This window comes from Prenolepis imparis, unplaced genomic scaffold (assembly GCF_030444845.1).
Source record: "Prenolepis imparis isolate NDT839.2.m4 unplaced genomic scaffold, iyPreImpa1.0 SCAF_1, whole genome shotgun sequence".
Classification (NCBI taxonomy): domain Eukaryota; kingdom Metazoa; phylum Arthropoda; class Insecta; order Hymenoptera; family Formicidae; genus Prenolepis; species Prenolepis imparis.
This window is the reverse complement of record NW_028141159.1, coordinates 3438374-3465995: the sequence shown is the minus strand read 5'-3', so window position 1 is coordinate 3465995 and position 27622 is coordinate 3438374. Positions and strand designations below refer to the sequence as shown.

Genomic DNA, 27622 nt, shown 5'->3' with positions numbered 1-27622 from the left:
GTGTGCGTCACGATTCGCGGGCGATCACGACGCACGGGCGCACACACGAATCTGGATCGTCGTGAAACGCGAGTGTCGTGGATGTTGCTTCGCAGTCCGGAGACGATCTCGCGCTCGGTCAGAGAATAAAAAAAGAGAAACAAGAAAGGAAAAGAAAAGTGAAAGTGCATAGAAAACAAATACGTGATCCCTTTACGCGCACTGTACACGATAATACACGTGTATATGTTGAACACATATGTGTGCGTGTGTGTATGTAATGTGTTTATGTGCGTATCGGTCTTATTATCACTCGAATGATACGCGGATGAATTTTGCTCGACTCGTTGGGACGCGCCCGATTTGCTCGAGACACGTTGCGATCTGACAGGTAACATATGACACGTGACGCGCATGGAACTGTCATTGAACGTGACGTTCACTCGCGACGACGTGCTCCGAAAAGCGCGCGCGCTCCGATCGATCGATCGATCGTTCGAGCGGCCCTGATTGCTTTTCAAAAGAACAAACGCTTCCTGTAATGCTAATGCTTGCGCAATAATAATGCTGAGTCTTTGAAAATGTTCCATCATGCGGGGTAAATTGATATTCGCTTGACCTCTTAGATACCCTTCTTAGAATACAGTCATGTAACGTGTTTGTAAAGTTAACACAGATGTACATATATCTATCAAAAAATAATCTATTGGTTCTTATGACTGTTGCAAATATTTTTTTAGCCTTTGTTGAGGCGTCGATTATTGATGTGTCGCGAGAAGAATTTTATAAATTAATGCTTAAGATAGAATATTAATTTGTAAAAAAATATAGGCGCGATATATTTTTCACACGGCAGTCATTCAAAGTAACAAATTGTATAAAAATTGTTTGAACATCATAAAACGTGTGCAAATAGTGTTGAGCGTAGAAATTTTGTAACAAATATTGGATTGATAATCGTACACACCTGCGATGACGTTTATCTCCAGCTATCAGAAGAGTCGTAAAGAGTCGCGCAACGCGATAGATCTATTTGTACGCGTATTGAGCACGTGATCTTTTCTCGTCATTGAGACAAAAGAAAGTTGTTTTAGCAAGCTTTAAATTATTTCATTAATAGAAAAATTAATATATAGAAAAAAGAAAATCAATTTTATTACGTCAAACGGGTAAATAAAAAGTAAAGAAAATTACATAAGAAAAAAAATAAAACACTTGAAATAAATTTAAATGAGCCAAGAGACCATAAGCTTTCAAAAATTTTTAAATCTTAATACATTCGCTGATTTCAAATGTTGCGATATTTGTAAGAGAACAATTTTTAAATAGCAATATCTGAACGTTTTACTTTTAATATGATGATAGATATATTTGCATTTGTAAATATTTTCTATTTCACACACGATTTAAGTTTCATAAGCGGCAGCGAATCATTCGTAATAATTTAAATTATCAATTCGTACGATTTTCAAATTGAAATTTATCGCAGGACGGTGTCTAATATATCCGACAATTTATGTTAATCAAATGGATATTGTATCGCAGGAGGCTCTTCGCTATTCAAAGTTACTTCCATCAGTAAGCGAACAATAGCGGGTTATATGTGTGTATTATCATGCGATTTAAATTTAATATATCATCTCGAAAATGTTGAAACGCAGCATTCCCGGAATAGTTAATCGATGTTTTCGCAAGGAATCATCAATCGCAAATTATAAAACCAAACGTGATACCTAACGATATGCGCACATTCTTCTCGTTCAAAATCCCACGAGTATTAATTCTATCGCGCCTCATCCGCCCACTATCACCTTCTCGATAAAATCGGCGGAAGCCCGAACACTGTCCGACGTTTCTCTCTGTGGTCCATTTATATAAAGTTTTCTAATGTCGCAGAATAGCACTGAATGTTTCTTCGACTGCAAACTCCAGAGTTAATTTTTGCTTTGAAAAAACTTGATGATAAATTAATCGTTTCCGCGTCTTTCTCTCTCATCAGCATATATGTCTTTGAAAGGATCACATGTAGTTATGCACTGAACAAATTGGCAATTTTGACATCTACATTTTTGCGTTGCTTGAGAAGTGTCATACGAGTCGAGAGATTAGAATGAATTTTTATTCAATATTTTGATAAAGTCTAGCAAGATTAATATTAGTATAAAGTATCAAAGTAGGATATATGCACAAGAGTCAGACAAAAAATTGATTTATAGAGAGATTATATATTATCTGCAATTACACACACACACACTGTCCCCTTCCTCTCTCTCCCTATTATTCTAAGATACTAATAAATATCTCATTGTCCCCTCCATCAATATATCTCCTTCTCTGTCTACAGAGGTCGTCATGCGATCATGAACACCGAGAGCGGCAACAACACTGACAGCGGCGTCAGCGGCAGCATCAGTGACGAACCGCGTGACAGAGGCAAACCCGTCCTGCCGAGGTACGGCAATGTCGTCCACAACAAGTTCCGCGAGCAAAACGCTGCGTACGGCGTGCGTAAAATGAGCGCGACGCCGGAAGAGGAGGACGTCGCGTCCGACGACACGGAGCCGGAAGTGATCAGGCTCGAGAACGGCCGTCAAAAACCTTCCGAGATCGAGTCCGCCGAATGGTCCTCGGAGGAGAAAGGTCACTTGCTGAATTCCGCCGTACGGAGGATCGTCGTCGCGCCTACGAAGGAAGTGGGCAAAGGGACGACGAGTCGCGATGACAGTCCCGAGAGCGTGGTACGGAACAACAGTGGTCATCATCATCGGTGGCCGCGATGCCGGCCGTTGATGATCGACCGGGCCGAGTCCGGGTCGAGTTCGAGTCGCGACAACGGAACCCCGCAGAGTCCCGGCGGACTCAGCATTAGGAGCATCGATCAGCCGTACCTGGCGCGACATCATCATTGCCTTAACGCGCGTTATTCGCCGAGGATCCTCAACGTTGTCATGGATGAGAGTCAGCAGCACTGTTCCTGCTGTCACCAGTCGTCACCCACCTGGCCAACCATCCTGTACGCCGAGTCCAACGGGAGTCATCAGGCTAACCGCTTGTTTTCCGATACGGTCTCGATCAAGTCTTTGGCGTCGATCGGTCTGGGCTCCTCTGATGGCCGGAAGCTGACAATACGTAGAGTTCCCACTTCGCCGTCGGAGCTGCTTAACGTGGTACATCCGCCGCCGTAAGTGAGACACATTACCTACGATCGTGTACGCTTTTGAGAAGAAGCGCACCGTGAATCACGCTTCACACGTGATCGTTCGCACGCGTGACAGCTTGAGCGAGAATCCGTTTTCGCGTTTTTGCTCCGAAAGTGAAGTCTTCACGTCGATCAGCCTATATTTTTGTTTCATAACGTCAAAGTCAGATGTTCGATGACAAACAAGACAGATGATTCTCGTATCGCTGTTCTTAAAAATTAATCTCGCGCACTGAATTCTCCCTTTCATTTTTTGAGAGATAAATAAATTACACTTCTGGAAGGTAAATTAATTTGTAAAGAGATATAATTGAAAAGAGAGGCTTGTATAATTTAAATGATCTAATTATATAAAAGAAAGACGCAAGTAATTCCAGTCTTCGTGTTTACACAGTGCCAATGAACACGCGCGACAGAAATAATACTAGCTCAGAGATAAGATTTATTACAAGAAAAATTATGGCGTATGCATTTTAATGTAACACACCTGTGCCACTTTTGAATTTTAAATGCAACACTTGTGTTACTTCTCATAGCCAGTAAATCATCGAGACACTGTCTTATCTTAAAAATTGATAAACAATTGAAGTAGTCGAAGACCTTCGCGTTTAAAATTTTTTTTGTCACGGCTAAATTCTATTTAAATTATTCATTTATTCTTTATATTTTCAAATTTTTTTGAAAACTTATTATCACGCATTATAGACTAATGTCATGATTAAGCATATGAAATTGAAATGTATACGAAACTGTATTCGCCATATGTTTTTCTCATGTGCGAGTTAATATTTGGTGTAAATGTCTTAAACAAACTAAACCGCTTACACGAGATATAAAAAGCTACATCCCGATGTGATCTTCAGTAGAAAAAATCAACAAGAACAACTCGCGAGCAGATTATAACTTATAACGATTCTAGTGATTATCTACAATCTACGAGATAAGATTAACGTAAAACGAAATTGTTTGTTTAATGCACGTTAATTATATCTCGAAGTTACGAATTTCGAGTCACATTTATGCAGCATTATTAACGCGATTAATAACATTACAAAATTTCTTCATATCATTGAAGGTCAATTGCATCGACTAATGTTTAATAATAATACTGTCTGTTCCTTTCTAGATCAGAAACTTTCAACATAATATAAGGAATTAAAAATATAGAATAGAACGATACACTAAACATTCACAGAGATTGAGAAACCAGAAAAAATTGAAATAAATTGCATTTCTGTTTTAAAACATGTGTAAGCTCTGTTAGATCAATTTATATGAAAGTTAAGTGACATTTGTGTAAACAAGATTAAATTGAATGAGCAAACGCGTGCAAAAAAGTCAAACTATAAATCGACTTTAGAACTTCTACTGAATTTTTCATATTATCTTAAATAAACAATTTTTAAGATCGATTGTGCTATTAATTAAAACATTAACTATTGTCGATAGAATTTCTTCGCTGAGCATACCTGCATTATGACCAGGGCTATGATCTAGAAAGGAGCAGAGGTCAAGTTAGTTAACTGACGACATTGATGAAATTGGTTCTCAGTTTACCATATAGTATGGATAGTTCTAATCAACATCGCTGCGCGATAGGCCTGATCTAAACTAAATTAGAATCAGGGATCAAAGTTAATATAATTTTCATTAATTTTGATGAGTTCACAAATGTATCTTGATCAGCTGTTTATACGCACAAGTGATCACTGTCAGTGTAACGCAAAATCGAAAAAAATCCGCCCAAATTAGAATCCGACTTGGATTATCCTGATTAGAAATTTATCCCTTCCGTCGAAGGGACTGGCGGCAAATTCTACGTGACGATGAGAGATGCATTACGCGTCTAAGCTCGACGCGAAGCCGCCAGGTCTCGTTATCCAGGGACTGCAATTCCGGCGTATCGTTTCAGAGACGTAAGTGGATAATAGATGTACAAGACCGTGTCGTTGTTCGTGCGAGTGTCGGTGTGTCCGTGCGATATGGCATATTATTGTTGCAACTCCGCTGTTCCGCTTCTTCCATTGAAACGACGTTGTCAAACGATCCGTAATCGTCGTCCTACATTTAGACCTCGTTCGCGTCTCATTTTTTTAATCGAACACGTGAAACACGTGAAAAAGAACACACCGGCCACATCGCTGTTAATGTTTTGTTAATAAAATCGGAAATCTCGAACGTTGAACGTAAATCCGCGCGTAAATTTATTTTCGATTCTGATAATCGATTCACACGCTCGAAGTGGAAAGAGATTATTGACAGAGCCGTCAATCGGGACGAATCGAAACCTTTAAATTGCTACATTTCATAAAATATTCGTTATTGTGTATTTTAGTACCTATTAAAATAAATTTACTGTTTGATATATGTATAAAGTATTTTTTGTTTGTGAGCTTATCGTGACGTACGATTCTGTTTAAAATGTCCTGTACGAGTTCAAAACAGAAATATCGAAAAAACTTGAAAACTTTTATTTCAATCTCAGCCAGAAGGCGGCTTATAAAGTTATTATCGTTTATTCTTATAGGGAATTTCATTGTAAAAAAAAGTGGCAGAATATAAATTCAAAAAGAAATAAATTTATAATCTGCCACTTTTTTATTCACACATTTACATAGCCATTTCGACTCGCTACGAATTAAAATTTCTTGCACTGTTTTATTTAACTCTTTGAAATTCACGAATGGCTCAATTGATTTGGATCAAACTTTCATACAATATTTAAAAAAGATGGCAGAATAATTTAATACCTGAAAAGTGTAGCTAAGATAAGCGGTCTTGGTGTCATGGCTCTTCAAAGTTCAGAAATAGATATTTTTCGATTCGCCCCAGTTGACGGTAATTGAAATTGAAATTACACGCAAACACGTGACAAAAGATAAAGATTATCGTCACATGCTCGATGCTCTTGTCTTCGTCATTGTTTGAGGGGACAGAGCCGCGCGTTTCGCGCATTTTTAACTTTATTTCATTTTTCTTTTTTTTTTTCTTTTAAAATATAGTGACATTACGCGAGTAACGGCATGCATTATCGTATCCGCGATACTCCCTCGCCGCGGTATATTAGTTTTCCGTTGTGAAACGAAACGGGAATGTACACAGGTGCGTCGCGTATATATCTTTCAGCATTGTCGACCACCCCTTTCCTGCCGTTCCGCTTCCCCTCCTCTGACCTGACACCATTTTTGCGTTCACCGCACCGTAAAGTATAAATTTATGCGATAAACGCATAAAAATTCCTGTCCCGATCGCATTCTTACGTAATGCGATGCGCAAGACCAATTTTATACTCCGCGACACTTTATTTGTATTATATAATTCAGATTATATTCTTCCATTTGGATTTATCTGCGGCAGGAGATTTTCCACCCTTCCTCTTTCCCCGCGTAAACGCGAACGAGATCAATCTGTAATTAGCAATGCATGATATCGCGTAATACAGAATCGCTGTCATCGTTAATCGGCGGTGTCGGTGATAATCGAATTCGATGACTACTGCGTAGGTATATTTCGTATTCTATATAACAACGACGATGAATATTTAATAGCTGCTACTGAACTTGCTCGCGAGCGCGTGTCATGCAAATTGCACGTCCACGCGTAACACAGCGACTGACGTATGATCGACTCATGTATAATTTTCCGTCAAATAAAATTCACGATGCATCAAACAGTTCCCATAGATGTGCGTGGTCTTCAAATTAAAAACAAACGAGCTGACAGCATCTATCGATCTATGGTTACTTGTTGTTTCGAAGGAATTTTGCAACGCTATCTTTTGAAGACTTATATACACTTACTTAGGAATTACAATTATTCGTTCAACGAAATATTTAATAAAATACTTGTTACGCGGTTATTCTCTCTTTCGCTAAAACGTCATATCTCATAACGTCGTAAATTTGACTCTCGCAACATTCCGGAGGTTTTCTCAATTTTTCTTTCACATTTTTCTGCACCGTAGATGTCTTTCGTTCTTGCTCCGCTTTATTTTGCAATATAAAGGTTTATATGTCGCATTTTTGCAGTTTCGAGGATGACGTTTCCACGTGTGCCAGCTACGATGGGGATGCGGACGATTCTGGCGATTATCGGCAACCTAGAAGGCCCCATTGGGCGAATAAAGTGCAATTTGTGTTGGCCTGCATAGGCTACTCCGTTGGTCTCGGCAACGTTTGGAGATTTCCTTATCTATGCTACAAGAGTGGCGGCGGTGAGTCTCGCGATAAGTGATATTAATCTATTAATCTACGTGAAATGCGCGTAATCATAACGTGAATTTTGTATTCGATTCTTACGAAATTAAAAATCTTATGACATGAGAGACAGAAGAAAAGAGAAGAAGAAAAAAAGAAGAATAAAGATTCATATCTGTGATATATGTATTTAAACTTACCTATACATATGTATATTTAAAATTATGACTGAAAATAAATTTGTGAATGTCAAACAAGCAGACAGCGCAGTCGAGACATGTCGCCGCGATTAGCAAGACTGTGATAAGAGCACGCGGTTATTTTGCGCGTTACGAAATACGTCAGTGGCGAAACAGCTGACGAAGCAACGCTCCGAGGTATCGTCCTCTAATTTTTACGAGTATCAGAGACACATTATTACGGAGCGATTTAAAATTTAAAGATTTAAACCATGAAACACGCCTCTTCATATTTTTTTTCTTTTTAAAGCGTCTTTCAAATATCTCTTTTTACTCTTCAAGTACATATTTCTTCAGAGACATACACGACGTTGAAACATAACACTTAAATTGTTAGCACTGGACAGTCAGTTGCGTTGAAGAGTATCATTATTGAATAAAAAGCGCGTGCTCTTTAAGTGAGGGTAAAATTATACCGTGTCGCGAAAGATCAAATTAAGGCGGATTCTGTAAAAAAAAAAAATAATAATTGTGACGTCTTGCGTAAGTCGAGTTTCGAATTCAGGGCAAGAGCAAGCCACTCTTGCAATCCCTGCAACGTGAACGCGTATCGTGTTGCCGGTAATTTTCAAAGTCTGGAAGCATCCGGAGTCCGGATGCGTGGCGCAATTCTCCTCGCGGAACTTGATACATGACCTTGCCGGAACGCGGGCATGGTAAATGATTTCAATGACACCGGAGGAAATAATCGGCCGGGAATCACCTTGCCGTGCTGCCGGTTTAAATTGAAGAGCCGGAAAACAGATCTCTCGCGCGATCCGATTTACACAATATTAAACGATTTTTAAATGAAAACGATTCACGAAATTTAAACGACTCATGTCGTTTCATTAAAAAATAACATCAACTGGAATCTATGTAAAAAATTTAGGAAATAATGAAAAATCGATGGAAAATCGATCAAAAAATTGATCAACGATTCCTCGAAAGGATCGATCGGAAGGATAAATTAGTTATCTGCTCAGGTTCAATCACTTGAAAACGATTTCAATGCTTATATTAACCCAAAATTTCTCACAATGAAATTTCTTATTTTGATTTTAATTAAACTCTCCGCATGTGTATATGATTAAAATAAAAATGTTAAGTATATTTAAAAAATATTGAATAAGAGAACGAAACAATTTTTTTGGCGTTTAAATAAACGAATTAATTAAAAATTAAATCATACATAATACACGTATCTCTAAAAATTATTTTTACTTGTAAACAAGCAACTGAAAATAATAATTTTATTTTATCGTAACTTTGTGTAAACATAATCTCCGCATATATAATGAATTAAAAACTACTTTATAATTTCAACAATCATGCATGGGCAAGTTAATTTGTAAATAACAGGCAGAACTGCTGTAAAAATACACGTGCATATGTGTGCATGTAATTTTGCGAAATCATATATTAAACAGGGGGACCGGAAAATCAGAGGAAATGATATAGCTCTACTTGCACGAGCGATGTATGCTCTGATATTCATTGTGCCGCAACGCCAAATTGCATTTTCGTGATAAAGACGACATTGTTGAAAATAACTGTAACAACATTAATGCGAATGCGTGTCATTATCCGCCTTGTAATTCGACGCGATTGGATTTTCGCCAGAAATTAAATCGCTTGCAATCTCTCCATTGATACGTCACGTGAAATCGGCCGATTGTTATCTCTCCGCGCGCATCCCCCGTTTAATATCCGGCGATATAATTTATTTGAAGTATGATCGCAAATATATTATTTGTATCGTCGGTTAAACTAAATGAAAACTGTCATCCGCACGTTGTTCAGCTAGATTGAAGCGACGAGGAAACAGATCGGATAACGTCGTATGAATTTATGTGTGCGACGCGATATATAGCATTTTGCCGAGTGGGAATTAATTTACATCTTTCCGAAATGTGCGAAACAAATTACATATGCATAATTGCACGCGTTTATAAAATAATCTGCATGAATAAAATTTGTATGTTTTATCTTCTATAAAAGTAATATCGCGAGCCAAGCTCTATTATAGTCGCGCCACTAAATAAATAAGAAGACTTGTGTATATATATTTTTGTGAGAAGAATATAAAAATCGATCTTTTTAGGAGGGTATTTCACCCTATTAATGACAAAATGAGTACAAAATATGTATAAAAAAAATGTGTTTCTTATTTTGACCTAAACTACAACTTATCTAAAGTTCATCAAAATTGAAGAGGGATACTTCCCCATCTTTCCATGTCCATTCAGACTAACTTGATTTTTTCTTAGTAAAAACAAAAGAGACAAAAAGAGACAAAAAAAAATATTAAAAATTTTTTGTGACGCTTTCGATAAACAATTTCTAAAAAAAAAAAAATAAATAAATAATGGAGATGCATCTTGGAGCGGACTTCAATTCTACCACTGACGGTTTTAACTTTATGTTTTCTAGAAATTTCACGCAATTTTTTTTATTTAATTACGAAATAACTACTTTAGTTTTAATTATTGTTAATTATTTTTTACATTATTCCTGACATTATATAGATAATTCTTTTACGTAAGCATTGATAAAGATGAGAAAGAATTGCCGTAAATGAACCGACAATTTGACAATTGAGAAAACTTATCAACAGCTGACTAATCGTGACGCTCACTATGCGGTGACTAAATGCTCAAATTAAGTCATAATCTGCGATACTACGATCGTCGTTTATTACGAATAAAGAGTTACATCCAGTGACCTTCACTGCCCACAGTATGATTAACAACGATTACGTGCACGCGCGTAACCATGTTTAGCGAAACGTTTGGCAAACCCACGTGTCTCGCGTAAACTGGATCAATTTTTTCCTTTTTTTTATACTCGAGAAGAAAGAGCTCTCGATGCTTTTTTAGAATAGAAAATTGTACAACTTTAATATCGAAGATTCGATGGGATATTTTGTTTATATCGATCGCATTATTTTTCAGGTGTGTTCCTCGTGCCTTACTTTTTAATACTCGTAGTATGCGGAGTACCATTGCTGTACATGGAACTCAGCATCGGACAGTTCACTCGTCGCGGCCCAATCGGCGCTCTGGGTCAAGTGTGTCCGTTATTGAAAGGTAAACGAATATAAGTCATCGAATGATAGATTGTCGATAAAATCCGATGGTCGTTGAAAGCTTTCACCCGTTCATTTTTATCGTAAAGCGCGCTAACTTGAAACACGCGTTTAACTTGGAAACTATAATTGGAGGACGTTCGAATTGTAAGAAAGATTAGCGTCGTCTTCCCTTTATTTCTTTTTTAATAAATTGAATTTAAGCTTAATTTAAATTCTTAATTTTATAACTTGAATCTTTTTGGAAAATATATATTTTAATTAGAGAGAGAAATACATATATATGTCTTCCTCATGCTATTCTCTATGATATATATTTGTATCTCTGTAGGAGCTGGTTTGTCGTCGGTTGTGATATCATTTTTGTTGTCTACCTACCATAATGTGATAATAGCCTACGCAATTTATTATTTCTTCGCGGCATTCCGAGCGGATCAGCCGTGGTCGCGTTGCGACAACTCGTGGAATTCGCCGCGCTGTTGGTTGCCCACTTATGGATCCATCGCTAATCGAACTCGACTGAATTCGACAAGGACGCCGTCCGAGGACTTCTTCGAGTACTCTCTTAAAATTAATTTAAATATTTAACTTTAAAATTTAGACTTATTAATTTATATTATATATATATCCCTTTATTATATATTACATATTAATAACAAGGTATCCTATCATGCACTATTTTTACAAAAAAAAGTAATTGTTAGGTTATTTATAATATATTACTTATATAAATAATAATTACTTATAATAAATTCCATAAAATACACATAGGACGCAATCTCGAAATATCTGAAAAAAAAAAGTTATTTTTCTACTTAGCAAGAAGGTCCTGCAAATTAGTAGCGGCATCGAAGAGCCAGGGGTCTTGAGATGGGAACTTGTGGCATGCTTGATAACCGCGTGGATCATAGTATATTTTTCCATTTGGAAATCCATCAAGTCATCAGCGCAAGTAAGGTATCTCACAGCAACGTTACCTTTCCTTCTGATCGTCGTCTTCCTCACGCGTTCTCTCACCCTGGAGGGCGCCGCCAAAGGTCTGCAATTCTTTTTTCATCCACGCTGGGAATTGCTCGGTGATGCCAAGGTACTGAAAAAATAATTAATCTTTCGTTAGAAAAAAATGATATATTATAGCGTTATTTTATTAATTGTATTTAGGTCTGGGTAAACGCTGCAGCGCAAGTCTTCAATTCTATAGGTATCGCCTTCGGATCGATGATATGTTTTGCAAGTTACAACAGATTTCACAACACGGTCTTGGTAGACACCATCGCTGTTTCGCTGATAAACGCCTTCAGCAGTCTACTAGTCGGAATATTCTCTTTCGCCACGATCGGCAATATAGCGCTGGAGCAAAACATGTCTGTCGAAGATGTCCTGACTGACGGTACGTATATAGAAATAGAAAAGAATTAAAAATTTGCGTCACACTATAAAGTATTATATGTCATATTATATGTTACACAATAACTCTCGCGAAGAGCTATATATATATTTTTTTTCTATTTTTTTCTCGCCACTTTGCATCGTCAGATTAACTCTCTCTGCCTGACATTTTATAGATAAATCATAATTTCCGTTCAAGGACCTGGTCTAGTCTTCGTCATCTATCCGCAAGCACTAGGCAAGATGCCAGCTTCTCAACTTTGGGCTGTACTATTTTTCTTCATGCTGGTCTGCCTTTCGTTGAATAGTCAAGTAAGTATATGCGTATCAAAAAACGCACATTTCCCCTTTAATGACATGCATACATTAACAAATAAATTGACAAATAAACTGATGGATCACTATTGTACATCAATTTGTACATTGCCACATAAATCCGTGGAAGTACAAATATTATCTAAGAAATATGTATATTAATAAATAAATATTAATTAATCTTGCGTCGAACGAAAAATTTGAGATAAAATCTCAGAGTTTTGCTCAATCACGCTTAATAGAGATGCAAATGATATATGTTTACAAACTTTCTATTTTAGAGATCGCAATAGTTTATCTTTTGTAATGTTTTAACGGGTGTTACGTAAACATTCGGGATTTCAGTTTGCCGTTGTTGAAGTGGTTGTTACATCGATCCAAGACGGTTTCCCAAAATGGGTGAAGCGTCATCTCATCTGTCACGAAGTGCTGGTTCTTGTCATATGCGTCGTCTCGTTCTTATTCGGATTGCCAAATATCACACAGGTAGGATCAAGCGCGTCGAATCGATTCGATCTTTTTATAAACGCGAAATTAGATGTTTATCTCTTACTAAGTTAATTTCCCGACTGCCTCAGGGTGGTATTTATTTCTTCCAACTGATAGATCACTACGCTGCGTCGATGTCCATTATGTTTTTGGCGTTCTTCGAGGTAATCGCTATCTCTTGGCTTTACGGGGTGCGGCGATTGTGCAATAACGTTAAAGAAATGACCGGACACTTGCCCTCGATGTACTTTCGGTTCTGTTGGTTCCTCGCTGCACCTTTACTCATAATGGTATGCAATTGATATCGCATCTATAAATAGATAATATGATAAAATTGTCCGTTCACAAACGGAATCGAAATTACGTATCTGAATAAAAAAGCAAACGTTTAAGACGGTTAAAGATGATTACTGATTGTATCGAGCAAATAACGAATACGAGGAAATGCGGAACTGGGATTAAAGACGAGCAATTATTCGCGCGCGATTGAGATCTTCAGAGAAACATAAAGTGCTTTGTTTTTTCTCGGAAATAACGATTGCGTGGATAATTGCCCGTTTTTAATCTCAGTTCCGTGTTCCGCATGCGCTCGGCATTTTTGACGCAGTCGGCGATCTTTAAAACACGACCCGCATTTTCATAATTATCTCATCTCCTTAGGCTGTATGGGTGTTCAGCTTAATTGATTACGAGCCGCCGACCTACCACAATGGTGACTACACATATCCATGGTGGGCAGAGGCGATTGGATGGAGCATCGCGTCTCTCTCCTTAATTTGCATTCCCGCCTTTGCCGTTTACGTATTCGTCCAGGCGGATGGTGTTACATTCGCCGAGGTACGTCGAATTTTGTTGTTCATATTATTGGGTAATCATAAGATCAGTTTGCCTACAGATGATCAAATTCTACGAAGAGTTTAATCATCTTCTCTTGAAATCTAAAACTACGAAATACGATCTTATACAATAAAAGTATAGAATAATATCTGATAGAATATAGGGTACATTGTATGAAAATGGAATTGTATTTTGTGCTCTACAAAGAAACTGATAACATTTGCAGAGACTCAAGAATTCCATCAAGCCGCATTTCGAAGCGTGCAAAGTTTGCGGTCAGGAATACTGCATGGAGCCTATGCACAATCTGGAGGAGGATGACATTCTTAAGGAACCTCAAACTGACGTGAATGCTTCCATAACATTAAATTCGCATTATCTACTAAAACCTCAGATGTGATAACGTAATAAATATAAGAGCAATTAAATTTTCATAATTTATTAATTACACTTAACTAGTGTCTACAAGTTGCAATTGTTCCGAAAAATAATTATTCAACGAAAGATGTCGTTTACTCATTTTATTTTCATGACGAATCATTACAACAACTGTCGCGCGGATATTAACATTCCACTATTTATAGCTCGTTATAAAGTATAGCAATTATTTGCAAAAGAGTCATTAAGATAAGATTATATCTGTTACTAATGTTATTACATTTATTGTTGTATAAACTATTATTCTTTGCGCCATCATGTGATAGATGTAAACCAGCACTGATTGAAAGTAGAAGCGTATTCCTGTATATATCGCAATCGATACATGTGTATAACATTGTTAACTATATAATTTTAATAAATTATGAATTGTCCAAAAATGTATTTTTCTCAATTTAACTCTTTCAATAGCATTTATTACAAGTTAATAGCACTTAACAAAATTTATTGATGACATCGTATTTAATCTGTTTCCTCTCTTTTTATTAAGTTTGTTTAAACTTGATTAATGTTTTTTGACAGATATCAGCTTGTTTAAACTAGATTAAAGCGTTAATTTAGTAATAAAATTTTATTATTAAGCAACCATACAATAGGAAGATCGAATTTCAACATAACTGTGCGCTTATGTAAGAATCTTTTCCGTTATACAGCGGGTTTCGATCGCATTGAATCCTCATACGTTAAATTAGATAAAACTAATTGCATTATATGCGTCTCTGAGACACACGAGTGTCGCGACTGCACTCTCTCATTCGAGCACTGAGCAAGCTCAAACTCACGTCAAAGTTTACCTTAATAGCGTTCCGCTTAAACTTACCGAAACATGACAAAGAAGTTCGAATTTAATTGGCGCATCGAAGTGCCGGAGCTCTTGATGACGGGCGCGGTATTCGATCGATGGTTCGAGGACAAAGACACGACCGAATACGAGCCGAGTTGCCTATTTAAAGTTGACGAGTACGGGTTCTTTGTCTATTGGAAAAGCGACGGCAAGGTAGTCCAGATTTTTTTAGCTGCGTCTGTAAATGGATAAATATTCTATTATTAATTTTCGACAAACCAGTGCACGTATAAATTATTCACCGTTTTTTCGGATAGGACGGTGAAGTCATAGAATTGGCTCAAGTAAGCGACATTCGTTATGGAGGCACGCCGAAGGTAAATTTTCAATGGAAAAACATATCGCGTGAGAGCGAAAAATTATAATAAATAATAATAATTTGCATTGCATAAATCATCGAATAACGATAAACGATCGGCCTGTTTAGGAGCCAAAGTTATGCAACAAATTAAGTAAACATGGAACGTTGGAGCAGTTGGACGAAAAAAGTTTAACTATATGTTCTGGAGTGGATTATACGAATATTAATTATCAGCATATTGTATGTGAAAATGCGCAAACAGCTAAGGTAATAACTACAAAATTAAGAAGCATTAATATTTATGTGTATATAAATACAACTTTTAAAAAAATCTATAACAAATTGAGATAAATAATTCTTGATTTTCTGCTTCGCGATACAAATTGTGTGTGTGTTCGCATTTAATATTTTATTTAATTACATGTCTTATTTTTTATTTTACGTAGTTACATTTGTTCCAAACTTATGTTGCTTCATCGCTAATATAATCGATACATCTTATTCTCTATATTCTAATGCTGACTTATGACTAATCAATTCAGGATTGGCAAATTGCTTTGCGTTTAATTACGCATAATACAAAAGCATCTAACATTTGTCCGACAACACAGCTTATGAAGCAGTATGTATTTATTAATTCGAACTCAATATGGTTCCACAAAAAAATATAATAAATATAAAAATAAATAAAATATATATATAGATATATATTTATTTTATAATGTTGTGTTTTTCTTTTAATTATTACATAAAACCTGGCTCTGATTGTTGGTCGAATCTATCAGTTGGATGCGACTAAGTTTCCAAGTCGATCCGAAGGGAAAGGTCCCTGTGAAAGTTATATCAAAGACTTTTGCATCTGGAAAAACCGAGAAACTTGTTTATCAAGAATTATCGGAACTGGGTTTACCCAATGGGAAGGTGAATCATTAAATATAAGAGTTTTTAGAAAGTTTTTAGAAAGAAAAGCTCTTAACGTTTAAATGCGATTAACAGTTTAGTTAGGAAAATTTTTAAATTATCTTCAATTAATTACGCAACTTTTTCGACATGTTACTTTATTAATTAAATAGTAAACATACATATTTCATTCTTAAATAGTTTTTGTGTACAAATCTATTCATAAAAATTAGTTTGTAAAAATTTTATATAATACCTCGTATATATATGTATAAAATTTACTTCTTATTTAACTATTCTTATAGCGTTATTTGATATTTGAAAATATTAGTATTTATTAGAGAGAATTATTAGAAAGAATTTGTACGAGAAAATACATCAAATAACAAAAAAATATATTTTGTTTTAATCTTTTATGAATCTTTTATTTTTTAGAACGACAAAATAGAGTCTGAGGCTTTCACGTTTGACAAGTTTTGTAGTTTATACTTTAAAATTTGTCCTAGAAATGATATTGAAGAACTCTTTCAATCAATGTAGGTACTTACAATCAGATAGTAACTATCAATATCACATATTACGAAGAAACGTCATTGTTTTCATATTGCTTTACAGTACAAAAGGACAGGCCGATTCTATAAATTTATCGCAGCTAGTGGATTTTATGAACACGAAGCAGAGAGATCCGCGACTCAACGAGATCTTGTATCCTTTGTACACTGAGAAGAGATGCACGGAAATCATTAATGATTATGAGACAGACGAGAAGATGAAAGCGGAAAGTGAGCTTCTCTAACAAGATTAATTTTTATTTTATCGCTATTAATTTTGATATTAAAAATAAAAAAATCTAATATTCTTAATAATCTAATATATTTAACGATGCACACAGAAAAGTTGACGAAAGATGGCTTTATACGGTATTTAATGTCGGATGAAAATGCACCGGTGTTTCTGGAGAAATTAGATGAATGGATGGAGATGGACCAACCGCTCTCGCATTATTACATTAATTCGAGTCACAACACTTACCTTAGCGGCCGCCAAATCGGTGGCAAGAGTACCGTTGAAATGTATCGACAAGTTCTGCTTGCTGGTGGCAGGTAGTATTTATTGTAACGACGATAAAATGACCATAATGTTGAAAAATAATAAAAGAAGATTTAATTCAATTTTAGATGCGTGGAGTTGGACTGTTGGGACGGTAAGGGCGAAGATGAAGAACCTATCATAACTCACGGCAAAGCTATGTGCACAGATATCCTCTTCAAAGATGTAATCTACGCCATAAGAGACACCGCATTTGTCACTTCCGAGTATCCTTTGATTTTAAGTTTCGAGAATCATTGTTGCCTGAAGCAGCAATATAAGCTGGCCAAGTATTGCGACGAAATATTCGGCGATCTGTTGCTAAAGGAACCCCTGAAAGATTATCCGGTAAGTGGAGAGAATTTTCTCTTAGAATTTACCCTGAAAATCATGGTACTCGTGGGACAATATGGTATGGAAAGAATTTTATGAGAATTTCTCTGATTAATATATTTATCACAATAAAATATAAAATATGTTTGATTAATTTTACTAAAAGTATAGTAAAATTTACTAAAAGTATGGTACAATTAATCAAACATATTTTTAAAATTCTTTACATGATTTTCAGGGTAAATTCTAAGAGAAAATTCTCTGTGTATACGTATTGTGAAAAAAATGATTATTTGTATGAATTAATTAGTGAATTAATATTCGATACCTAATATATTTTTCCAGCTCGAGCCAGGGTGTCTCCTCCCTCCACCATGCGAATTGAAACGCAAGATAATGATAAAGAACAAGCGGTTGAAGTCGGAAGTGGAAAAAGTCGAGCTCGAGCTCTTCCGTGCCGGACAATTCGAAGTCAAGGATGAAGTTGTAGAAGATGCTAGCGCGCCTGCAGCTGCTCCACCTCCCGAACCGCCAAAGGTCATTAATTACATTAATGAACTTTTAGAGAAACGAAAATTAAGTCGCTCTCTTCCTCTCCTTCTCTCTGAAAAATTAAAAAATTTCTGGAATTGTCTTCAATATATCTGCTGTCGTGTAGGAAAACGAAGCTCCTGCCGGAGGCGAGGGAACTGAGGAAGTACAAGCGACTCAATATACGGGCAGCACTATGCGGGTTCACCCTTTACTTTCTTCGATGATAAACTACGCGCAACCAATAAAGTTTCAGAGTTTTGAAGCTGCAGAAAGTATGTAATATATATCGATACGATAAAAAATATCTACGTCTGTTTTTTTTAATAATCTCATTTTTTAAAATAACATATTTTCTTATAATTAACTATATTAGGATAGTTAATAAACTAACAAATCATTTCAAGAACCCATTATTGTATTATTTTTAAACTACTGTCTTTAACTCTTTTAGGAAGCATTCTTTTAAAATTTTATGAAACTACAAAAAAGTCTAATAAATATTTAAATTTAAATAAGGAGTTTTAAATATTACGCTTTTTCGTGAAATTTTATGTGCAAAAGTACATTTTAAGTTAACCGAAATGGCTAATGGCAAAGCGTATATATCCTGACTTAAGAAGGGTTAAATGAATGAGCGTATACACGAGCGTGTGCACGAGTCGCATGCGCGACACGTACTAATGTCTCAACCCCGACGTTCTAGGCAAGAATATACATCATAATATGTCTTCGTTCTCCGAGACTGCCGCTCTTAACTATCTGAAAACTCACTCCGTGGAGTTTGTTAATTACAACAAGCGGCAAATGAGTCGAATATATCCAAAGGGCACGAGGGCTGATTCCTCGAATTACATGCCTCAGGTAACTGCACAATAATAACACAAACGCGCTCAAATTCCCCGTAGAGTTATTACTCATGTATCCCCGTTATCTAACAATATACAGTCTGGGTCAAAAAGTCGCATACTTTTTCACTGCGAACTATTCTTCATTTGATCTCCGATATCTATCTATAGAAAATCTAGAGAAACTAAGTAATTTTTGTTGTATATTTTATAATTATCTTTTCATGCAATAACTCGCAATTTATATCTAGGTCTTCTGGAACGCTGGCTGCCAGATGGTAGCTTTGAATTTCCAAACACCGGATCTGCCGATGCAACTCAATCAAGGGAAATTCGAGTACAACGGGACTACGGGCTATCTACTGAAGCCCGACTTCATGCGTAGACCTGATCGAAGCTTCGATCCTTTTTCCGAGGACGTCGACGGTATCATCACCGCGCAGTGCTCGGTTCAAATCATAGCCGGACAATTCTTGTCTGACAAGAAGGTGGGCACGTACGTGGAAGTTGATATGTACGGTTTACCAGCGGACACAATTAAGAAAGAATTCAGGACAAGAATGGTGCCGGCGAACGGTCTGAATCCGGTCTACAACGAGGAGCCATTCTTATTTCGGAAGGTCGTGCTTCCCGACCTGGCGGTGCTCAGATTTGGTACTCTAAGACTCTTTTTTTTCTTCAATGTTTTACTAATATATATATATATATATATATATATATATATATATTTATATATATGTAAATGTATCTATCATAAATTCTGAACAAACCATCTAACATCTATCATATAATTTGATCATAATATATTGAATATATATATATATATATATATATATATATATATATATATGAATTTGAGAAGCAAATTTCTCCTAAATATAAAAATATCCATTTTTAAATCTTGTAAATAAATATTGACTATCTATCTAATCTATAAATATATTTTTCAATCATGTTTTATTTCACGCAGGCGTGTATGAAGAGAGCGGTAAATTGCTTGGGCAACGAATCTTACCTTTGGACGGTCTTCAGGCCGGCTACAGACACATCTCCTTGAAAACTGAAGCAAACTTCCCGATGGCGTTGCCGATGCTCTTCTGCAACATAGAACTGAAGATTTATGTCCCCGATGGATTCGAAGGTAACGTTTGAAGTGCGGCTCGAAAATAGTAGTATTCCTCGCAGCGCTTTCGTTCAAGCCAGATCCCAATTTCAGATTTTATGGCCGCCTTGTCGGATCCGGGTGGTTTTAGCAAGGCTGCCGAGAAGCAGAACGAAACGATGAAGGGACTCGGAATAGAACAGACTGATGCCAAGGCGGAAGCTAAGAAGAAGAAGGAGGAAGAGACAAAGAAAGGTATAACGAAATCATATATAAGATACGATTGTGCTTATTTTTTCTACATCGTTTTAAAACAATAATATCAAACTAAACGATAAAAGGACGATAAGAAAATTATGTCAAATGTCATTTATTATATGTCATTTTAAATACGGTACATGTGTGCAATCTTTATTACATAATTCCAGAGGAATTAAAACTGGAACCTATCACGCTAGAATTCTTGAGGAAAGAGAAAGGTTTTAAAATCGGCAAGAAGCATCAGAAAGAGTTGGATGCCACGAGAAAGAAGCATATGAAGGAAAAACAAGCTATGCAAAAGAATCATTGCAGTGCCATCGAGAAGTTAACTAAAGGAAAAGAGTACGTTAATTTTTTTATTGACATTTTCTACTTAATTAATAATTCTGTGTTGAGAAGGAAATTGTGAGAAATTTTATATGCTTAATGCTTTTAGCAAAAACTCTTTGGCGCAAGACGCTAATGTGAAGAAAGTTATAAGCGAACAAACAGCTCAATGGTCCGCTATGATGGAGAAGCAAAGGAAGGAGGAGTGGGAATTATTGAAGAATCAAACGCAGAGCTCTCGCGATGAATTAAAGAGACTGATCGAGATCGTGCAAGCTACGCAAGTTAAACAGATGCAGGCGAAACATGACAAGTTGGTTCACGCTACTTAATTGATTATATATAATACTCGTTGATTGATGTTCGCAATGATATTATAAATTCTGATTTGCCACAATCTTGTCTCACACGAAATCACGCGTTGATTTTGCAGAGACGCTAAGGAAATGAATGCCAATCAAGCAAAAGCATCCGTAGAAACGGCGAAGGAGGTAATGAACGACAAGACTTTGAAAACGAAGGGTGACAAGGATAGACGGCTTCGTGAAAAGAAGCAACAGAATACGAAGAAGTTCATGGATGAGAGAAAGACTATGGAAATCAAGCAGGGTCGTGAAAAGGAGAAGCTGAAGGTTACACACGGAAAACAAGTACAGGACTTGGACAAGGATATTGACGGGGTAAGCTTTTGTGTAGAGATAAAAATTCGCTGTAACAAATATGCCAAATTTTTAAATATCAAATTCTTTGCAATTAGATTACCAAGACAGATATTAGTATTTAAATTTTGATTTATTGTTAGTTTTATATTCTAAAATTTGATTCTATATTTTGCAAATGAAGAAAAAATCAGTATAATTGCATATTTTTCTTGTCCAACATCTATGAACAGAAAAGATAAATAATACAATAGTGATACATAATAAATAATTGAATAAATTATAAAGAAAGATTAAATATAAAGAATAAATTAGGAAATTTATATGATTTTAAAATAATGCGTATCTGTTGATCTGTTGCAGAGTATTGAAATGTACAAGAATGAAGCGATTGAATATGACCTATCGCCTAAGACAGAACTCTACATATAACTTTTTCAATATCTCCTAATCATCATGTATATCATTGTTATAATATCGTTAGTTTATACAAGAGAAAACATTATAGTAAAAAATGACAATAGAATTTTGTAGTAGAATATATGTATAATAGTGGAATATATTAATATGTATAAGAAAAATTACAATATTTTTATTCAATAATATTATATACGTATTATATTTTATAAAGAAATATAGTAATTATTCACATATTTTAAGTGAAAAAATTGCATATAATTGTTAACAAACAATAAAACAAATGCATGATTTACAATTTTTATAGTAATAAATATCCTATAACGTCGTTATGTTCCAGTTTTGCAATAAATGTAATTGCAAAAGGAAATATATTTTTAATATAAATAGAACATACAAGCGCGTGCTATTCTTCGGTTTTATATTAAAAAGAATGATATTATTTAAAAAATAATATTCTTTGACAAAATCAGCTGATAACTGTCAAAAAATATTAATCGAGTTTAAAGTACCATAACATATTATTTAAAACATATTATTATTTAAAAATTTAATTAGCAAATTGACGTTTTAATCAACTAATATCTGCCAAAAAACATTACTAAAACGTTAATTTACTAATTAAATTTCAAAGTAATAACATGTTATAAAAATTAAAATATTAATATGTTGTAAATAATATCTTATAATACTTTATCCTTGAATAATATTTTTTTACAAAAGTCTATATAACCGTCAAAAATATTAACCGAGTTTAAAGTAGCTAATTTCTATCAAAAAATATTAATAAATGTGAAATATGTGAATTAATTATGCAATGTCTAAAAATTCATTATTTAAATCTTTAACAGAGAACAAAAAAATAGAATTTTCTACAAGAATCTTTCGATCAAAATATTTGCGCTTTCAATAGATTCGGGCGTCCGTACACATCCACCACGCTGCACGTCTCGCGAGAGACTGATCGCAAGATTCTGAGCAGCGATATCGCCAAACGCAGCCTACACGTCTGTCACACTGCGCGTCTCGCGCGAGACTGACGATCAGTCTCGTAATCGCAATGTCTCGACTCGAGAATCAGTCTCGCGCGAGACGCGCAGCGTGGTGAATGTGCGTATAGACGCACGAATATAATGGAAGCGCAGATGTTTTTATCCAAAAATTCTTGTAGAAAATTCTATTTATTTGTTAAAGATTTAAATAATAAATTTTTATGCATTGCATGATTAATTTATATATTATTATGCATGCATTGTGCAAGCAGTACATAAAAAATATATATTAATTAATTATGCAATGCATAAAAATTCAGTATTTAAATCTAAAACAAAAAATACGAACAAAAAAAATAGAATTTCTATAAGAATCTTTTGATAATCGAGATAATCACAACATCGAGATTAATTATGACTTTTTGACAAAAAGATTTATTAATACCTTCTTGATAGAAATTAACTACTTTAAACTCGATTAATATTTTTAAAAGTTATCAAATAATTTCTGTCTAAAAATATTAATCAAAGATAAAGTATTATGACATATTATTTACAACATATTACTATTGTAATTTTTATAACATATTATTACTTTGAAATTTAATTAGCAAGTTAATGCTTTAGAAGTATATTTTGACAGAAATCAGCTGATTAAAGAGTTAATTTGCTAATTTATTTTTAAAATAAGAATAAGTTGTAAAAATTAAGAAAATAATATGTTTTAAATATAATATGTTATAATTTCTTAAACTCGATTAATATTTTTGACAGTTATCAGCTGATTTTTGTCATAAAATATTAATCGCAGATAAGGCATTATAACATATTATTTTTACAATATATTGCTACTTAAATTTTTATAACCTATTATTATTTTAAAATTTAATTAGCAAATTAACGTTTTATTAATATTTCTGTCAAAAAGTATTAATCAAGTTTGAACAAACTTTCTCCTTTCTAAAAAAGGCATGTTATTGACACTGTTGTCGCTTTTCCGCGATGCTGATTGGTTCTCTGTCGATACGCGTTGTGTTATATTCGTAGCATCGAAAGGCTATCATCACGAGGATTAGCAGTTAGCAGTTTGACAGTTAGTCCAAAATAAAATAAAATAAAATAATAATATGTTTTAAATAATATGTTATAATACTTTAAACTTGATTAATATTTTTGACATTCGCCTTATGTGTTATATTTGTAGCATGAAGAGGCTGTCATCGTGAGGGTTAGCAGTTAGCAGTTTGACAGTTAGTCCAAAATAAAATTAAATAAAATAATGACATGTTTTAAATAATATGTTATAATACTTTAAATTTTGATTAATATTTTTGCGGAAAAGAGGCAACAATACTTGCGAGAATCAACTTAATATGTCTTTTTTAGAAAAAGACTAGAATAACACAAGCGCGCGTTATGCCATTCCTCGATATTATTAAAAAAAGTATGATGTATTTATATAAAGTTTGTTTAAACTTCATTAATATTTTTTTACAGAAATCAGATGATTAAAGCATTACATTGCCAATTAAATTTTAAAATAAAAATATATTATAAAAATTAAAATAATATATAATTCCTTAAACTCGATTAATATTTTTTGACAGATATCAGCTGATAGCTGTTATAAATATTAATCGAGTTTAAGGAATTATATATTACATTATTTAAAACATATTATTTTAAATGTTATAACATATTCTTATATTAAAAATTAATCAGCAAATTAACGTTTTAATCAGCTGATTTCTGTAACAAAAATATTAATCGAGGATAAGATATTATAACATATTATTTACAATATATTGCTATTTTAATTTTTATAACATATTACTATTTTAAAATTTAATTACCTTACTATATTAATATTTTCTAATATATTTATTTAGTTAAGAAGTAGTATATTTATTAAGTTAAGAATAGAAGTGAGACATGAATACAAATTTACAATTAAGGTTTCGTAGATATAATTATTAAAACAAAAATTATTTTCTTAATTAGAGTCACAAATATATATCGTCCGACACTTTTCGATATTCTTGATATAATTCGAATTCCGAATGCGCAGTAGAAATGAGTTTCGACATATATTACCGCGATATATGCATGCAGTCACGCATAACTCGTGATAATGTGCAGACAATGTACTGTTAAAATGTATATAAGATTAATTTTTTGCACGTTTTGAAAAGTCGAAAATTAAAATTTTTAAGCCGCAAATCCCATACGGCACAGATTTATATAAAGTATATTGGACCAAAAAGGTAGTACGCTGGTATGCTTATGGTACAAAGATAATCTGCAAACAATACACTATTGAAATATATATACGATGAATTTTTGGCTCGCCTTAAAATATTAGAAATCGATACTTTTTTACCGCTGACCCTATGCGACGCAACATTATTTTATGTATATCAAGTTAAAAAATTTGTACGCTGGTGTCTGTTTGGTACCAAAAGATTCTGTAATCAATGTACTATTAAAATGTATAATCGATGAATTTTTGGCTCATCTCAAAATATTAGAAATTGATACATTTATGCCGCTGACCCTATGCGACGCATCATTTATTTATGTATAGCAAATGAAAAAGTTTGTACGCTGTTGTCTGCTTGGTACCAAAAGATTCTGTAATCAATGTACTATTAAAATGTATAATCGATGAATTTTTGGCTCGTCTTAAAATATTAGAAATCGATACTTTTTTACCGCTGACCCTATGCGACGCATCCTTATTTTATGTTTATCAAGTTAAAAAATTTGTACGCTGGTGTCTGTTTGGTACCAAATGATTCTGTAATAAATGTACTATTAAAATGTATAATCGATGAATTTTTGGCTCGTCTTAAAATATTAGAAATCGATACTTTTTTGACGCGAACCCTGTGCGACGCATCCTTATTTTATGTTTATCGTATTAAAAAATTTGTACGCTGGTGTCTGCGTGGTACCAAAAGATTCTGTAATCAATGTACTATTAAAATGTATAATCGATGAATATTTGGCTCGTCTTAAAATATTAGAAAACGATACTTTTTTACCGCTGACCCTATGCGACGCAACCTTGTTTTATGTATATCAAGTTAAAAAATTTGTACGCTGATATCTGTTTTGTACCAAAAGATTCTGTAATCAATGTACTATTAAAATGTATAATCGATGAATTTTTGGCTCGTCTTAAAATATTAGAAATCGATACATTTATGCCGCTGACCCTATGCGACGCATCATTAATTTATGTATAGCAAATGAAAAAGTTTGTACGCTGTTGTCTGCTTGGTACCAAAAGATTCTGTAATCAATGTACTATTAAAATGTATAATCGATGAATTTTTGGCTCGTCTTAAAATATTAGAAATTGATACTTTTATGACGCGGAACCTGTGCGACGCATCCTTATTTTATGTTTATCAAGTTAAAAAATTTGTACGCTGGTGTCTGTTTGGTACCAAATGATTCTGTAATAAATGTACTATTAAAATGTATAATCGATGAATTTTTGGCTCGTCTTAAACTATTAGAAATCAATACTTTTTTACCGCTGACCCTATGCGACGCATCCTTATTTTATGTTTATCAAGTTAAAAAATTTGTACGCTGGTGTCTGTTTGGTACCAAATGATTCAGTAATAACTGTACTATTAAAATGTATAATCGATGAATTTTTGGCTCGTCTTAAAATATTAGAAATTGATACATTTATGCCGCTGACCCTACGCAACGCATCCTTAATTTATGTATAGCAAATGAAAAAGGTTGTACGCTGTTGTCTGCTTGGTACCAAAAGATTCTGTAATCAATGTAATATTAAAATGTATAATCGATGAATTTTTGGCTCGTCTTAAACTATTAGAAATTGATACTTTTTTACCGCTGACCCTATGCGACGCATCCTTATTTTAGGTTTATCAAGTTAAAAAATTTGTACGCTGGTGTCTGTTTGGTACCAAATGATTCTGTAATAAATGTACTATTAAAATGTATAATCGATGAATTTTTGGCTGGTCTTAAAATATTAAAAATCGATACTTTTTTGACGCGAACCCTGTGCGACGCATCCTTATTTTATGTTTATCGTATTAAAAAATTTGTACGCTGGTGTCTGCGTGGTACCAAAAGATTCTGTAATCAATGTAATATTAAAATGTATAATCGATGAATTTTTGGCTCATCTCAAAATATTAGAAATTGATACATTTATGCCGCTGACCCTATGCGACGCATCCTTAATTTATGTATAGCAAATGAAAAAGGTTGTACGCTGTTGTCTGCTTGGTACCAGAAGATTCTGTAATCAATGTACTATTAAAATGTATAATCGATGAATTTTTGGCTCGTCTTAAAATATTTGAAATTGATACTTTTTTGACGCGAACCCTGTGCGACGCATCCTTATTTTATGTTTATCAAGTTAAAAAATTTGTACGCTGGTGTCTGTTTGGTACCAATTGATTCTGTAATAAATGTACTATTAAAATGTATAATCGATGAATTTTTGGCTCGTCTTAAAATATTAGAAATCGATACTTTCTTGACGCGGACCTTGTTGCGACGCATCCATATTTTATGTTTATCGTATTAAAAAATTTGTACGTTGGTGTCTGCATGGTACCTAAAGATTCTGTAATCAATGTACTATTAAAATATATAATCGATGAATTTTTGGCTCGTCTTAAAATATTAGAAATCGATACTTTTTTGACGCGAACCCTGTGCGACGCATCCTTATTTTATGTTTATCGTATTAAAAAATTTGTACGCTGGTGTCTGCGTGGTACCAAAAGATTCTGTAATCAATGTAATATTAAAATGTATAATCGATGAATTTTTGGCTCGTCTTAAACTATTAGAAATCGATACTTTTTTA

General features: G+C 34.3%; 2 protein-coding genes across 4 annotated transcripts; both read left to right on the top strand.

Moving 5' to 3' along the window:
- Nucleotides 1-3: 3 nt before the first annotated feature.
- Ine (solute carrier family 6 member inebriated) lies at nt 4-14526 on the top strand. 3 transcript variants are annotated; one of them, XM_083049305.1, is made up of 12 exons: nt 10-370; nt 2324-3160; nt 7207-7391; nt 10547-10681; nt 11012-11237; nt 11500-11767; nt 11842-12070; nt 12269-12381; nt 12730-12870; nt 12963-13163; nt 13534-13710; nt 13937-14526. In XM_083049305.1, exons 2-12 carry the CDS (start codon nt 2340-2342, stop codon nt 14108-14110), a joined length of 2670 nt encoding a protein of 889 aa, XP_082905431.1. In that variant the 5' UTR covers nt 10-370; nt 2324-2339; the 3' UTR covers nt 14111-14526. The 3 variants fall into 3 exon arrangements, 2 of the variants coding, with proteins under 2 accessions (XP_082905431.1, XP_082905443.1); XR_014426364.1 differs by lacking the exon at nt 13937-14526 and having other exon boundaries at nt 4-370; nt 12991-13163; nt 13534-13673; XM_083049317.1 differs by lacking the exons at nt 10-370; nt 2324-3160 and adding an exon at nt 3856-5094 and having other exon boundaries at nt 13937-14525.
- A 170-nt stretch (nt 14527-14696) lies between these two features.
- LOC145942497 (1-phosphatidylinositol 4,5-bisphosphate phosphodiesterase) lies at nt 14697-21927 on the top strand. The gene is made up of 19 exons (XM_083049291.1): nt 14697-15145; nt 15250-15309; nt 15420-15560; nt 15836-15915; nt 16079-16214; nt 16629-16729; nt 16809-16975; nt 17086-17296; nt 17372-17630; nt 17961-18152; nt 18274-18421; nt 18853-19010; nt 19246-19648; nt 19965-20135; nt 20211-20351; nt 20525-20699; nt 20794-20997; nt 21118-21364; nt 21707-21927. Exons 1-19 carry the CDS (start codon nt 14975-14977, stop codon nt 21773-21775), a joined length of 3234 nt encoding a protein of 1077 aa, XP_082905417.1. The 5' UTR covers nt 14697-14974; the 3' UTR covers nt 21776-21927.
- Nucleotides 21928-27622: the final 5695 nt, after the last annotated feature.

What these genes read in the sequence shown, in the direction of transcription:
- Ine (XM_083049305.1), top strand. Translation starts at nt 2,340, where the DNA reads ATGAACACCGAGAGCGGCAACAACACTGACAGCGGCGTCAGCGGCAGC. An exon ending in ATGCTACAAGAGTGGCGGCG is followed by an intron (nt 7,392 to 10,546) that starts GTGAGTCTCGCG and finishes ATTATTTTTCAG; the next exon opens with GTGTGTTCCTCGTGCCTTAC. An exon ending in CTGCACCTTTACTCATAATG is followed by an intron (nt 13,164 to 13,533) that starts GTATGCAATTGA and finishes TCATCTCCTTAG; the next exon opens with GCTGTATGGGTGTTCAGCTT.
- LOC145942497 (XM_083049291.1), top strand. Translation starts at nt 14,975, where the DNA reads ATGACAAAGAAGTTCGAATTTAATTGGCGCATCGAAGTGCCGGAGCTC. An exon ending in CCTGGCGGTGCTCAGATTTG is followed by an intron (nt 19,649 to 19,964) that starts GTACTCTAAGAC and finishes TATTTCACGCAG; the next exon opens with GCGTGTATGAAGAGAGCGGT. An exon ending in TGGACAAGGATATTGACGGG is followed by an intron (nt 21,365 to 21,706) that starts GTAAGCTTTTGT and finishes GATCTGTTGCAG; the next exon opens with AGTATTGAAATGTACAAGAA.